Genomic DNA, 14,411 nt, shown 5'->3' with positions numbered 1-14,411 from the left:
TGTAAGTGAGATGTCCTACAGCTACAATATAAATTTGGTATACAGCAATATTGATAGAAGGCACAGATTTGTCACAAGCAGAGTTGCTTTACATATACTTTATGTATTGCACTTTTCCTCCAGACGCCGTTGCTCCCCGGGCAGCACTGCTTATATACAGCCAACGCCACACTTCCCGCCCTCCGCTTACAGCTCCACAAGCCCCGCCCACCCAGAGTCACGTGGAGTCGCCGCAATCCCGGCTCCGGCCTGCGGTGACGTCATGAGCGTCTTGCTACCAAACATGGCGGACTTTGATACCATATACGAGTTGGATGAGGAGGAAGAGGATGATGGCGAGGACAGGGAAACGGGCTCAGGTCGAGTGGTGGCTGAGGAACATTTACTCCGCTACGCGCCAGACCCGGTGGTGGTGAGGGGAGCCGGACATATTACCGTGTAAGAGATGAGGGGAGCCCTGTGTGCGGGGATGAGCAGGCCTCGGGGGGTGAGGGGTGTGTGGTGGCCTGGAGGTACAGCACTACCACTGCTATCATCACCCACGGCCTGAACCTGCCTGCTTGTGTGTATACTGCTTCTCCTTCCCCATGCGCTTACTAGCTGTACACACAATGCTACTCTAATATCTCATGCAGCCCTAAATCTGAAAAAGTGATATCTGTCAATGGAATTCAGGGGGATGTAGATGTACTCATACCTGCGCAGGCACAACTGTTTATCTGCCAGGCAAGTGCATATTCTAAAACTTCCTGCGATGGGGTGACAACACTATCCCACCAGTCTGAAATCTGAACAGAGTTGTCATGCTCATGTCATTTGTGGCTGCAAGGACTACAGAGTGACTCACTAATGCAGCAGCAAGTTTGGTTGGACCGCAGTGCTTTGTAGCATTTAAAGCGACCCTGACACCTTATTATAAAAAAACAAACGGGGCAGCCAGTTAACGCTACGTTTCTATCTACCCTGTTTCCCCAAAAATAGGACCTACCCCGAAAGTAAGACCTAGCACTATTTTTCAAGATTCCTGTAATATAAGACCTACCCCGAAAATAAGACCTAGTTTGGTGGTTTGTTTCCTCTAAAGCGCCAGTTACTGTGACAGGCGGAGTGATACCAGATAACTTTGGATTGTTGTACATCGGTAGGTGTTAAAATAACAAAGCTGTAGTGACCGCAAGTTCCAAGCCGGCCCGATCGGTCACAGCGCTCCCTCTGCAGCAGCATTGGAATGTTCCTCAGTTGTCATCTTCCTCACAGTGTATAGACATGGTGATATACTGGACCTTAGATCTCCGCAGAGGAGGGGGAGAGACGTTCCTGGGACCGGACTAAGAAGAAGCCGGCTTGGAGCTTTGGGTGAGTCGTTCTTTGGTTTAACCTAGACACAACCGGGAAGTTAACCCTTGCAGTGCTGGGTTGAAGAGGATTTACCTTGCCACAGAAAAGGTGTGTCTTATTTTACGGACCGATCACTATTATTTGTCACAAAAAGTCGCTTTTACAAATATGAAAATTTATTTTAACAAACACCAAACGTTTTTTGATTGCTCTGATCCCAAAATGTCTTACAGCGGAACTTTACCCTTATGTTTTAAAATAACAACAAACACAGTGGCCATTTTTACTAAGGTCATGTTCAGGGGCATAACTAGAAATCCCAGGGCCCCATAGCAAAAGTTTGTAAGGTACAATGGGAGGAGAGCGGAGCCGCTGTCCCCCTGTCAGTTTCAGGACGGCAGCGGCTCCTCCGCCGTCCATTTTTTTTCGGATCCCCGCTGACTCAGCCCATACAATCGGGGAAGAGCAGCGGGGATCCGGGCCCCCCCCAGTGCCGCGGGCCCCATAGCGACCGCATCGGTCGCTATTGTGGTAGTTCCGCCATTGGTCAGGTTACTAGCTCTCCCTTTTCTTGCTGGAACTCTGGCACATGTGCATGGTCACATTCCCTCAGGGGAGGGAAATGCCTTTCCCTGAGATCTCATGAGATTTCCCAGCAATGCTCTTCTGTCACCTTCCCATAATGCATTGCTTTGGCACATTACATCATGTGTGCCCGGAGTGGACCAGGAAGTAGATGAACTCTAATTGTAAGGAAATGAAAAACAAGTGTGTTTAATGAATAGAAGATGATTTTAAATCGGCGTGCAGAGATGCATGGTGATGTGTTTTTTATTTAAAGGGGGTAAAGGTAAAATAGGACAGAAACCCAAAATGGAGTAGAAATAAACCATACCATAAGAGTAGGATCTCTTTCTGCTGAGCTGCACTGGGAAGGTGATAAAATGTCACAGGTCCAGCCCTGAAATGTTTATTGAATTGCAGCCATTTAATGTTACTGTGATAGTAATTGTGACGTTGAAGCAAACCTCAAGTGCAATCTAGTCCCCATCCTACCACTGACTGAGCTCATTATAAAAGTGGTGAAGTACCTGCCTATACCTGAGATGAGGTCCCCTTCCTGACCCCACATTAATGTGACATGAGGAATACAGAGGCGCCAAACTATCGTGCAAAGACACTCCCATAGTGGACTGGACGGCCTTCTCCTAAGGTTTCACCTGCTCTGCATTCACCAGAAATCTTTCTAGAAGGGGGGTGACCTGACACTTTGCAGCTTGGAAGGCGGGGTAATGGGAATATAAATATTCCTTATATATATATTGAGTTATTAGGTCTATTAGGTGATCTTTAAAGGAGGAGAGTCCCAGATATTATATGCAGACTGTGCATTGTTCTGCAAGGCCCACTTTAACTGAAGTATTTTTTGCATCATACATTGGTATAGGTGTGTACATTTCCGTATTGGCTTTGGCAGCTAAAACAGTAAACTTGGGTGTATTATGAATGTATCCGCACAATACATTCTGTTTTAAAGTACATTTTCTTATGCTTAGGACTAAAGGAATATGAAATATTGCATATGATTTTGCGTTCACCTTTTTGGCCAGTAGTTGGTGCTTTGGACTCCTTTTTGATGGTTTTTAATTCCTTCATATCCACTGGTGCGGTGCACAGCGTGTGGAGCTGTGAACAGGGCCAACTGATCAGAAGCCGATTAATCGATTATTGAAAAAGTTGACAACTTTTTCAATAATCGATTATGTCGATTAGTTGTTGCAGCCCTAGATGAAAGGCATAGTTAGGAAGTTCTGCAGCTTGAGCTGAATGTACACCCACAGAAGCAGAGACTCATCCCCTTCTCATCTCCTGTCTTTGGTTCTGTCGGCATGGGGCTCTGGGAATCCAATGTCATGCGTTAGGGCTGGGATCACACTTATGTTGTGCTTTAACACACATTGCCTTGCGGCATCCTATTTATTTTAATCCGACAAATGTTTATTTGATAAAGGCTGTGTGTGTGTAATATACAGAAAGCACATTGTCTTGCAGCCCAGTCCTGTACTTTACAGGCCGGGCTAACAACTCCCCTTACTATGTTTATGGAGCAGTGCCAGCAATGGTCTGACAAAAAAAAACGGGGGCTATGCATGTGTACACAAGCTGCGGACAGTCTTACATTTTTATAGAATCTAAAATATGATTGCTATTTGTCTCATAGGTAAAGTATATTAGTACATTCACTATGTTTAATAATTGATGTAAATTTAATGTGTATTTTTCCTTCTTTCAGGTTTGGTTTAAGCAACAAATTTGATGCCGAATTCCCTTCTGTTTTGACAGGAAAGGTAAGCATGCTAGTTTCAGAACCATTGGTGAGAACATGAAGGGAGGTGGTCACAATGATAGTATGAAAATAAGCCCACTTTAAAGTAGGCATTACAAGATGTCTGCTGTTCCCTTAATAACTAGCAAACCCTCTTCCTTTGCCCTCAAACATGTATATCTGTAAAAAATAAATCAAGGCAACTGGACTTGCTGTATTTTCCTTGAAGTCGTTTCACTGGTCATCCAACCAGCTTTTTCAAGAAAAAGACAGCAAGCCCAGTTGCCTTGATTTTATTTATTTACACGTCTGCCATGACCTGGGTGAATGAGAACCTTCACAGACTCTTAAACATGGTTTACTTTATTTGTACCCTGAGTTTCCTGGCTTCAGGCCCCATTCACACCTGACCGTTTTGTAGCGCGTCCTACGCTCGATGAACGCTCTACAAAACGGTCAAAAAAATAAATAGCATTGTAGTCAATGGTATCGTTCCCACCTGTCCGTATTTCCACCCGTCCCGAACGCATGAAAAGGTCCCGGAGCGTTTTTTGCTGCGTATTGGTCAGTTTTGTAGGGCGTTTTCCATTTGTATACTGGCAAGTAGCCTTTGGAATCGCGCGACGGTCGCGCAACTTTTTTACCGCGAATCGCGGTTAAAAAACGCGCGACAGACGCGCATATTACAATACGCATAGGTGTGAATGGGGCCTTAGGGCTAGGTATGCCTTTGAGTTAGTTTTTTTAAAAACATTTTTATAACCAGAAACAAGGCACAACAATTATCCTCAAGTTATTGGTTTGCGTCCAGAAAAGGTCATCCAAGTTTGCTTTTCTTGGACAAAGGAATGGCAGTTGGTGGAACTTTAAGCCCTCGTTCACACCTGAACGTTTTGTAGCGCGTTCTACGCTCGACGAACGCTCTACAAAACGCTCAAAAATATAAATCCCATTGTATTCAATGGTCTCGTTCCCACCTTGGCGTATTTCCGCCCGTCCCTAATGCACTACAAAACGGCCCACGCCTGAAAAGGTACAGGTACTACTTTGGGCCGTTTTGTTGCGCATTTCCATTGGGATACAGCCAAGTAGCCTTCGGAAACGCGCGACGGTCGCGCAACTTTTTTCCCGCGATACGCGGTAAAAAACGCGCGACAGACGCGCATATGCAATACGCCTAGGTGTGAACGAGACCTAAAGGAGAACTATGAGGTGAGTGCTTTTCACTCGCCTCATAGTTCTAGCCAACCTGTGACAATGAGACTCACAGGTCGGCTCAGTAGATCGGGAGGTGAGCGAACACATACCGGCGTTTGCTCACCTCTCGATCCTGTCACAGCTCTCTGCCGTGACAAGGGAGGGGCTGGATTCTCCACGCTCCGATCCGCCAGCGCTGACTGGCGGAACTTTTGGGGAGGGGGCGGGTACAGCTGGCTCTGCCTTTAGATAGGCAGAGCCAGCTGTCAGTCACGCAGCTGGGCGGATCCCGGCACAATTGTCGGGATCCGCTTCAGCTGCGGCGTCTCAGTATACCACAAGCTACAGCTCGCGGTATGCTGATCCTTGGGTGACGGGAGGACGCTAGTTTGTGTCCTCCCGTTACCCTAAGGAGAACTATGGGGGAAAGCCTTAACCCCATAGTTCTCCTGACTCTAAAGCTGGCCCTACTGTTCTATTTTTTGTTCAGCCCTCAGGTTGAATGAAACAAATAGAACAGATTTCTCCACCGCTTAGTTGATGTCAGAATACCCAAACGGAGCTGGCAGCTCATTGGCTGCTGGCTCTGTTCATTCAAAGATTTTCCAACCGACTCCTTCGATCAGCTGATCAAGGAATGCTGGCCGAAAGGGTGCCGACAGTATCCACTGTGCAAATTTCAACATGTTCCTGATGAACCGGCCAAAATTCGCATTATGCATGTTTAGGCATGTTTTAGATTATACATAGGGGATGTCCTGTATATTTTCCTGAGCCAAAGCCACAGATTTTCAAGATCTAGGTTTGATATGAGAAACTAAAGAACCATCAAAACAGTGTTTGGGTAAAAGCAGTTTTAATTTTGTGTGTAGGCCATGGCCTGTTCTACAAGTGTGAGCCTCTTTTACACTGACTCGAGGCATTTTTCTCTCTCTTACATGGGAAACCGTTACAAGTACAATAAACGCAGAAAGTATATTGATGATAGAAGAAACAGGTCAACATGTACAGGGCTCCAAGCCTTGGTAATGTGTGTGGGTTGGGGGCAGGTTGTTAAAATGGCTTTTAAAAAAAAACATTTTAAATGCAGCATATCCTTCCCAATGAGTATATTTATCCTTCTTATTTTAATGATTAGCACAATAGAATTGTGTTTTTGTTTTGCAGTTTTTAGAAAATGAAGAATTCTAAAAATACTTTCAATTAGCCATTCTACTTGTGACACAATTGTTGTCCTAAGCAGCATAATTGACAAGATAACATATTTCTATGTTGGATGTGGAGTACGTATTGTTTTTTTAAGTTACCATTGCTCAAAATGGGAAATTTTTTGTATTTTTTAATTCACACTGAAGATTTTCTTTTTATACCTTTTTATTAATGTGGCACTTTAAATGCTGTCCTATTTATAGCCAACAAATAATTGGGCTTCCTGAAGATTTATGGTCCAACTTGCCCTAACATGATCCAGGTGACTACAAGTTAGTAGATAAACCTTTAGGGAAGACACCATAGTTTCCTGCCAACTACACTGAACAGTAGATGTCCAATGGTGAGATAAGCCTGCAGTTCAAAGGTGCAAGTCATAAAATTTCTCCTGTATTGTTAGTGGAGATGAAAGGTGATTGATAGGGTGGTTGTGGTTTTGTTTGACTTTTTAACAATCCAGATCTTGCCTGCTGGGCTTTGCTTAGTTTTTCTGTTTGTTGCCCTCATTGCATCCTGTCGTAAAATATTATGACCCTTTTTACTTTTTGAGAGAAAAAGAGATGCCTAAGGAAAATAATGTCTTTACATTGTAGTAAAGTACAACACATATTAAGGGTCTTATCTGTTTTAGGGAAAAAGGATGAGAAAGCAATCCCGTAAGCAAGTAAAGTAGACTCTACCAGTCCATTTAGAAGTTAAGTTAGTTTTCTATAAATTAGATACATTTGCCTATCAAATGTTTCCAATGTCCTGTAAGCACGGGTGCCATTACGTGGATGATCTGAGATCTCTAAGCTGGCCATACACTTATTGATTATCTGCAGGATTTCTTTGTTCATATGGAAAAAGTACAACAGATTTCTCTATCTACGCTAAGCTGTGTGGATGGAGGAATCTCCCACTAGGCCAAGCTTCACTATCTTGCTAGTCAGCCCTGCTGGCTGTCAAAGTATCTGAACAATCTGATTGGATGCAGGCAATGTTCAGGTATTTTGAGAGCCAGCTGGGCCGACTAGCAAGATACTGAAGCTTGGCTCAGTGGGAGATTCCGCCATCCACACAGCTTAGCGTAGATGGAGAAGTCTGTTGTACTTTTTCCATCTGACATTAGAAAATCTGCAGATAATCTATAGGTGTATGGCCAGCTTTACACCCTCTGTTCAGCTCAGGTTTTGGCAGCCATTGCTCTGATGAATGGAGGTTTCTGCAGACAACATGTGAGTGCAGGTCCACCGATGAGTGATTGTGTAAAGACGGCCTACATCTAGCAGTGGCTGGGGAAGAGCTTGTTTTAAATTGGAAAGAATTTAACATACATGTGTTTTATAAAGCTTAGACCATTCCTTCACGCAGAAAATATGAATGGTTTTAGTATCCTGAAGAACGTGGCCTCTCACTTCTGTTGTCTGGTTTGTGTATGTGAAGGGGTATTTGTTCATCCAACACATTTTGTTCAGGTAGAGTATAGCGGTGTCAGGGAAGTGACCACAATAAGACCAAATGCAAAGCGTGGGTGCCACTGTCCGCACCTTTTTGATTGGTATCCCTCAATCAAGCCAATTGAAGGAGCATGTCAGAAAATTAGTGGCCGATCTGTTTGGGTATTCTGCTGGCGGCTACTGTCCAGAATACAAAGGAAAACAGTAGGAGATTCCTCGATCAACACTTGTAAGCATCGATGGATGAATCTGTTCTATTTTCTGTATAAAAACACTTGGCAGAGCTATATCTTAACATGTGCTTTATCCTTCCAGGTTGCTCCACAGGAGTTTAAAATCAGTATTGGTCGTGTAAATACCTGCTTAAGAAAGAATCTCCCTCTCAATGTGAAATGGCTGCTATGTGGCTGTATCTGCTGCTGTTGTACATTAGGCTTCAGTTTGTGGCCTGTTATATGCCTGAATAAAAGGGTAAGTAATCCCAATCTGAGCAGTGTGAAGAAATGGACGTTCATGCCTGTACAGTCACTCGCTGCAGTGAGAAATAAAACCTAACCTGCATGTTTGTGGATGATGGTTTCTTATGTATAGTGTGCATTTTTGTTGGCCTTTGCAGTGTGCGTGTTACAATTAACTCAGACTACAAAAAACATTTTTACATTTTATATGAAAGCTTTCTGACTTCCTGGCTCTATAATATGCATTCCCTACAGAAAATAAGGGAATGCATACTGGGGGCAATTTATCAAAACTCGAGCAGGCAGAATCTGGCTGCCTGCTCGAGTTTTGATAAATTGCCCCCAGTATCAGTTGCCCATGGCAGCCAATTAGCTTCTCTCTTCCTTTTGCTCAGTTAAGCTTTGAAAATGAAAGAGAGAAGCTGATTTGTTGCCATGGGCAATCTGTCTGCTCCAGTTTTGATTCCCCTCCACGTATCTAAAGGTAGAATATTGCCCTCTTGTTTTCATATTAAGTTCAAACCACAGCAGTCATTCTGTGTTGTTAAAAATTAAACGCCATTTTCACTAACATGTTTCTAATGACATGTATGGTCAATGTACGTACCTCAATCATAATTTCAGGAAATACACAGAATGGAGATGCTAACAATTTGACCCGCCATTCTATACAAATAGATATTGAATTCACATCACTGGAGCATACCTAGTTTAATTGGATTTTCCGATTTAAACAAATCTTTCTTCTTCCTTCATCCTTTGCATGAGGGAAATCCAGTCACAATAGGAAATGCTTTCAGATGGGGCCCTGTAATCCGTCTCCTGCTCGTGTGTAAAGCTGACAGTCGATCCGATCACTTCCACAGTCTGTCAGATGATTGCAGGCTATGTTATGCAACTGTTGCATATATTAACTAGGGATGCACCGATACCAAGTATTTGGGCGAGTACTCGCACTCGCCCAAATGCTCAGATACTTCTGATACTGGAACTTCCTGTCACAGGGAGATCTCCCTAGTGCCGAGGCAGCATGGAGCTGGCTTTCTTTGCAATTGGATTGATTGGTCAGGAAGCCGGGCTGCCTAGCAACGAGTAAAGCCCGGCTTCCTTGGCAATCAGGAAGCCGGGCAGCACCTCATGACCCGCTGCACGGCTTCACGATTGGTCAGGCAGCCTTGCGGAAGTGAAGCCGGTGTTCCATCGAAAAAACGCCGGCTTCCTGATGTTTGGGGCCACGGCATCAGTATTGGCAAGTCCTGGAAAAAAACATCGGTACTCGATACCGAAAAACCGGTGTCGGTGCATCCCTAATAGTAATGCCTTTTGTTTTACATTAGATTAAACTGGTCACTATGAGCTCTCCCCTTTTTTTTCTTCCCAAGTTATAAATTATCTGATCTGGCAATTTGGTAAATCTGATTTTTTATTTTTTTTTCTCCTTTTTTAAAATAAATACTACACAAATAAGTTACATTAGTATTTGAGTTTGAATAAAGACACAGGTCCATCAAGTTCAACCTTTGTGTGTCTGTGTGTGATTGCGTATGTGTGTCCACGAGTCCCTGTGTGACCTTGTTTCTGAGAGTACCTGTACCCCTGTATGTTAAAGTTTCTGAGGAAGGTATCCAGTTGATTTTTTTAATGATTCAATACTCTCCGTTGATACCACTTCTTGTGTCAGTGAGTTCCAGACTTTAACCGCTCTAACTGGAAAAAAAAGCCCCTACGTCCCTTGTGGTTAAATCCTTTTCACCACCAATTTTAGGTGGTGGCCTCTAGTCCTTGTTATGGCGTTTACTGTAAAAAGTTTATTGCTGATATCACCACTAAATATTTTGTACGTCAAAATCATATCCCCCCCCTTAATCTCACTTCCAGCGTGAACAAGTTTAGATTTAGTAACCTTGTCTCATAGCTTAGGTCCTCCAGCACCTTAATGAGTTTAGTTGCCTTTCTCTGGACTTTCTTAAAGTTCCAGGACATCCTTTCTGAGGATTGGTGACCAAAACTGGACCGCATACTCCAGATGAGGCCGAACCAGAGATCTATAAAGTGGTCTAAGCATTGCTTTGTCTCTACAGTACATTCCCTTTTTAATACAAGACGCTCGCTTTGTTTGCCGCAGCATGGCATATTCAATGTGGTTTACTGTGACCCCCTCAAATCTTTTTCCATTTCTGACTTCCCAAGTGGAGTCCCTCATTAATGTGTATTCTGCTTGCCTATTTGTAACCCCAAAGTGCATTACTTTAAATGTTTCAACATTAAACCTCATCTGCCATATACTGTAGTTGCCCACTCCCCTCATTTATCCAGGTCCCCCTGTAATGTTATAATGTCTAAGTCCGTGTCTATTACCCTCCCAATTTTAGTATCATCTGCAAACACGGAAACATGGCTATTCAATCCCTCCCCGATATCGTTAATAAACAGGTTGAATAGCATGGGACCTAGCAGAGAACCCTGGGGCACTCCACTCTCAACCATAGACCAATCTGAAAAAGAGCCATTTATTGATACTCTCTGGACATGTTCCTGTAGCCAGTTCTCTATCCATGTACACACCATTCCATCTATGCCCATAGACCTTAGCTTGTGTACTAAGCGTTTATGTGGTACCGTGTCAAAAAGCTTTGGCAAAATCCAGATATACCACATCCAACGGCCTCCGTCCATCCAGATCTCTACTCGTCTCTTCGTAGAATGTTAAGTCGGTTGGTCTTCCTAAATCCATGCTGATTATCATTATACCATTGTCACAAACCCAATCCACTAAGTATGTGAATTCCACAACCAAGTCTATGTAGACAGCTATTGGCATACTGGGGGTTCTGCTAATGTAGCTCCTTTTGAGAACATGCTGAGTTGGGCTTCAAGATATGACTTGTCTTTCACTATACTGTATAGATTTTATTTTTCCTTCTGAATTATAATGTGTATTAGTTCACCTCATCATATTCTCTTTTGTTAGACAAGGAGATCCATTTACAAACTTTTGGACTGGGAGAATAACAGATTATATCACAAGGTAGGTAAATGGTCATTAGAAAATTGTTGCATACAAATACCTTATTTTTTTTAATTTGTTTTATTATTATTAACATTGTAAAAATTGTTCCTTAGCTCGGCTTGCATTGGAAACTAAGCAGACGGAAATGTGAATCAAACAATATGATGGAATACGTGAGTATCCGGTTTCGTCATATAGAGAGATGTATTTAACCACTTGCTGGCAGGGGTGTTTAGACCCCCTTCCTGTCTAGGCCGTTTTTCAGTCTTCAGTGCTGCGGTACTTTGACATTTATTGCATCACACAATGCTGTACTGAAATGGATTTTATACCATTTTTTTGGGGGGACAGAGAGAGCTTTCTTTTGGTGGTATTTAATCACCACTGGGGTTTTTATTTTTTACTATATAATGACAAAAGTACCAAAAATTTGGAGAAAAAAAAAAAACTTTTCCCTACCTTTATGTTATAAAACAGTTATTACCCAAATTTTTGGCAAAATATAAAAGTCGGGGTCAAGTCGGGTAAATAGACACCAAACATGTTAAGCTTTAAAATTGCGTGCGTCCGCGAAATCGCAAAAACTACCATACCCAAAATTGGCCATAGGCGGCGCTTTAAAAGCTTTGATCGCTCATCAGTTTAGTGTTATCAGTGATTGATGGCCCTAAAATGATTGCTCTCACTGCGACGTTCGCGGCGATATGTAACATGTGCGGCGTAATGGATGCAATCATCGTTTACGCACTTAGGCGCACTCGACGCTTGTTTGCATGTTTATGTGGGGCAGGGGGACATAAAAAAAATTTACATTTTTTTTATTACCTTTTTATATGTGACTTTTTGTAAATTTTTTATATATTTTTTTGTAACTAATTCTTTTTTTTTTAAATTCACTTAACTTTATTGCTATCACATAGGGGACTAACAATCCCACTTTGTGATAGCAATTTTCAGTGACGGGTCCTCTTTATGGAGACATCAGGGGGTCTTTAAGACCCCTAATGTCACAGAGGGACCAGAGAAGCTGATGAAGCAGAGATCTGCTTCACCAGCTTCTATCCAGCTACAGAAGCCAGAGAGTGACAATGAATGCAGGCAGTGATGTAATACACATCACTGCCTGCATTCAGAAGAGGAGGAGGTGATCAAACGGAGCTTGTGTACTGAGCTCCGTTTGATCTCCGGCCGCAGAGCTGCTGTGTTGGTCCCGGGCTCGCACCAGGCACAGCGGAGCCCGGGATCGCCAGCAGCGGCGGAGGGGGGTGCACACCTGCACGCTTATTACAAGCGATCAGGCGTCTCTACAGACGCCCGAACGCTTGTATGTAAACAGCCATCGCTGGCTGTTTACAGTGCAGGCTGAATTCCCGCTCGTGCCCGCGGCATAGCTGCGGGCACAAGCGGCATGGGACGTTTAAAAACGCCCACCCGCTCTCAAGAAGCCGCTGTCCGGCTGTTTAATTACAACGGCCGGGCAGCAGGTGGTTAAAGACACATGGGTGTAAACTGCAGTAAACCTTGTGCTGCTCACTCATTACCCCAAGGTTGCCAGAGTGGCTAATTTTTAACTGCATTTTATTTCATTGCTTTTAGAAACGCAAAGAAATATTTGAAGTCTTAACAGTACTATGGCCAAATCTTTTTTGGTCATAGTTCTCTTTAGGGTCACAGGAGGACATTTACGAATGCCCTCCTGTGACTCAAAACTCAGCATATAGCGGGCTATTGCCTGCTATATGTTGACAGCGCAGAGCTGCTCTGCAGCTGGAAAAGAGCCCGACTATATTGTTGGAATCGATCCACCCACTGTCTGATTTGACAGCTGGCTCTGCCTCTCCAGGGGGATAACTGCATTTCACTCTTCCCATAGTTCTTTTTAAAACCTCGTTCCGAAACAGAAAATTTAAAGTGGTTTAGGCAATTTTTTTAAGCTTGATTTGAATTGCTGTTGGGCTATTTAAATGTAGCTTTCTTGAGCTGCCTGATGTTTGCTAGCAGTGCACCTGATGTGAGCATCAGCATAGAGACACATGGGGTGCGACAGTTACAGGTTTTTTTTTTCCCTCCATTGCAAAAAAAATGTATAGACACGGATGGCGCAGCGGTGACATCAGCGCCGTACTGCTGTGATCAGGAGAGGATCTGTTGACGGATCCTCTCCTGACACGCTCATGTGCAAGGCGCCTAAAAGTGCTTGCGCCAGGAACAGGTCGGAATATGCAGGACAGATTTTTTTTTTTTTTGCAGACTGTCCTGACTGCATGTTTGTACTAGGTTAGCTACTACAAGGCATTGTGGCCAGCATCAGTATGAATACACTGTAGAATTTAGAAACTTGTTTTGCAGCCATTAATAATTTACCCCATTAAATGGCTGTTAATTTTATATTGTAAAGAGCCATAACGCTTACTCTGTGTGCTTCTCTCACATTTGTATTACATTTGTGAGAAGGTGCGGAGAAATTAGGGCAAATTATGGTTTTAGCAAATGTAATGGAGCCTCGTGCTTGAAGATAGAATCCAATGGCTGCCTTGGTGTTCATGTGAAGCTAATGTTGATATGCAGCTCATATGATAAAAAAAAGTAGAGGGGAGGATCTGTGTGAAATAGTTGTTTTTAACGCATTCTTATAGGTCTACTGAGCCTTTAACTCCTTTTCATATTGCATGTTTTTTTTTCTTTTTTTGTAGGTTATACTTATAGAATTCTTACCAAAGTACCCAATATTTCGACCGGATTGAAGATAATGTGCTCCTGCTTCATTTCATAATATTTTGTTACTGGTCATTCCTACCCTTAGTGCCTTTTTAGATGGTTTGTGGAAAGAAAAGGTATACTACTGTGTTTTAAAAACACAAAATGGGTGTTGTTTTTTTGTATAGCAGTATAGTATCCTAATAGCTTCTGTATTTTTTACATGTATAAAGAAAATCAAGATTTGCACACTTATTTTTTACGTTAAGGGAAGCTTTCTGTGTTGCACTTCATTTTGCCCGTATAGTGCAAGTGTTAGGCAGTTCATTATGCTGTAAGCACTTCCCACTGACGGCATTATTATTCTATATACACTCATTCATGTATATAGTTACAGTTAGGGACATGCATAAGTGCTGCTTTACCTCTAGCTTATTGCCTTATTGTACCTATGTCTCTTTTCCTATTGCATCGTATCATTTCAGGTTTTTTTTTGTTTTTTTTTACTACAGACTGAAATCTGCATATGAGCTTGTGCCCTTAAGGCAGAGGTAAGCAGCTTGGTTCAATCACTGCTGTTTAGGCAGGGCATGCTGAGCTTTGTAGTTCTGAAAACTTAAGGAGTTTCCCACATTGCCCTACTCTGTTTATAAAGTGAATACTTCAGTTATTATGAGACAGTTCTATAAATACAAAGTATCAATGTTGTGGTTATTTAGAGACCTGTGGTATCTCCA

General features: G+C 42.8%; 1 protein-coding gene across 1 annotated transcript; it reads left to right on the top strand.

Annotated features, from left to right (window-relative positions):
- The first annotated feature begins 233 nt into the window (after positions 1-233).
- LOC108795138 (cysteine-rich hydrophobic domain-containing protein 2-like) lies at positions 234-14,189 on the top strand. The gene is made up of 6 exons (XM_018566329.1): positions 234-438; positions 3,632-3,686; positions 7,825-7,980; positions 10,939-10,995; positions 11,091-11,150; positions 13,671-14,189. Exons 1-6 carry the CDS (start codon positions 263-265, stop codon positions 13,719-13,721), a joined length of 555 nt encoding a protein of 184 aa, XP_018421831.1. The 5' UTR covers positions 234-262; the 3' UTR covers positions 13,722-14,189.
- The last annotated feature ends 222 nt before the right edge of the window (positions 14,190-14,411 follow it).

The sequence above is a fragment of the Nanorana parkeri genome, unplaced genomic scaffold (assembly GCF_000935625.1).
Source record: "Nanorana parkeri isolate BGI_ZX_2015 unplaced genomic scaffold, ASM93562v1 scaffold938, whole genome shotgun sequence".
Classification (NCBI taxonomy): domain Eukaryota; kingdom Metazoa; phylum Chordata; class Amphibia; order Anura; family Dicroglossidae; genus Nanorana; species Nanorana parkeri.
The sequence above is the reverse complement of the archived record's forward strand: the minus strand, read 5'-3'. Positions and strand labels throughout refer to the sequence as shown.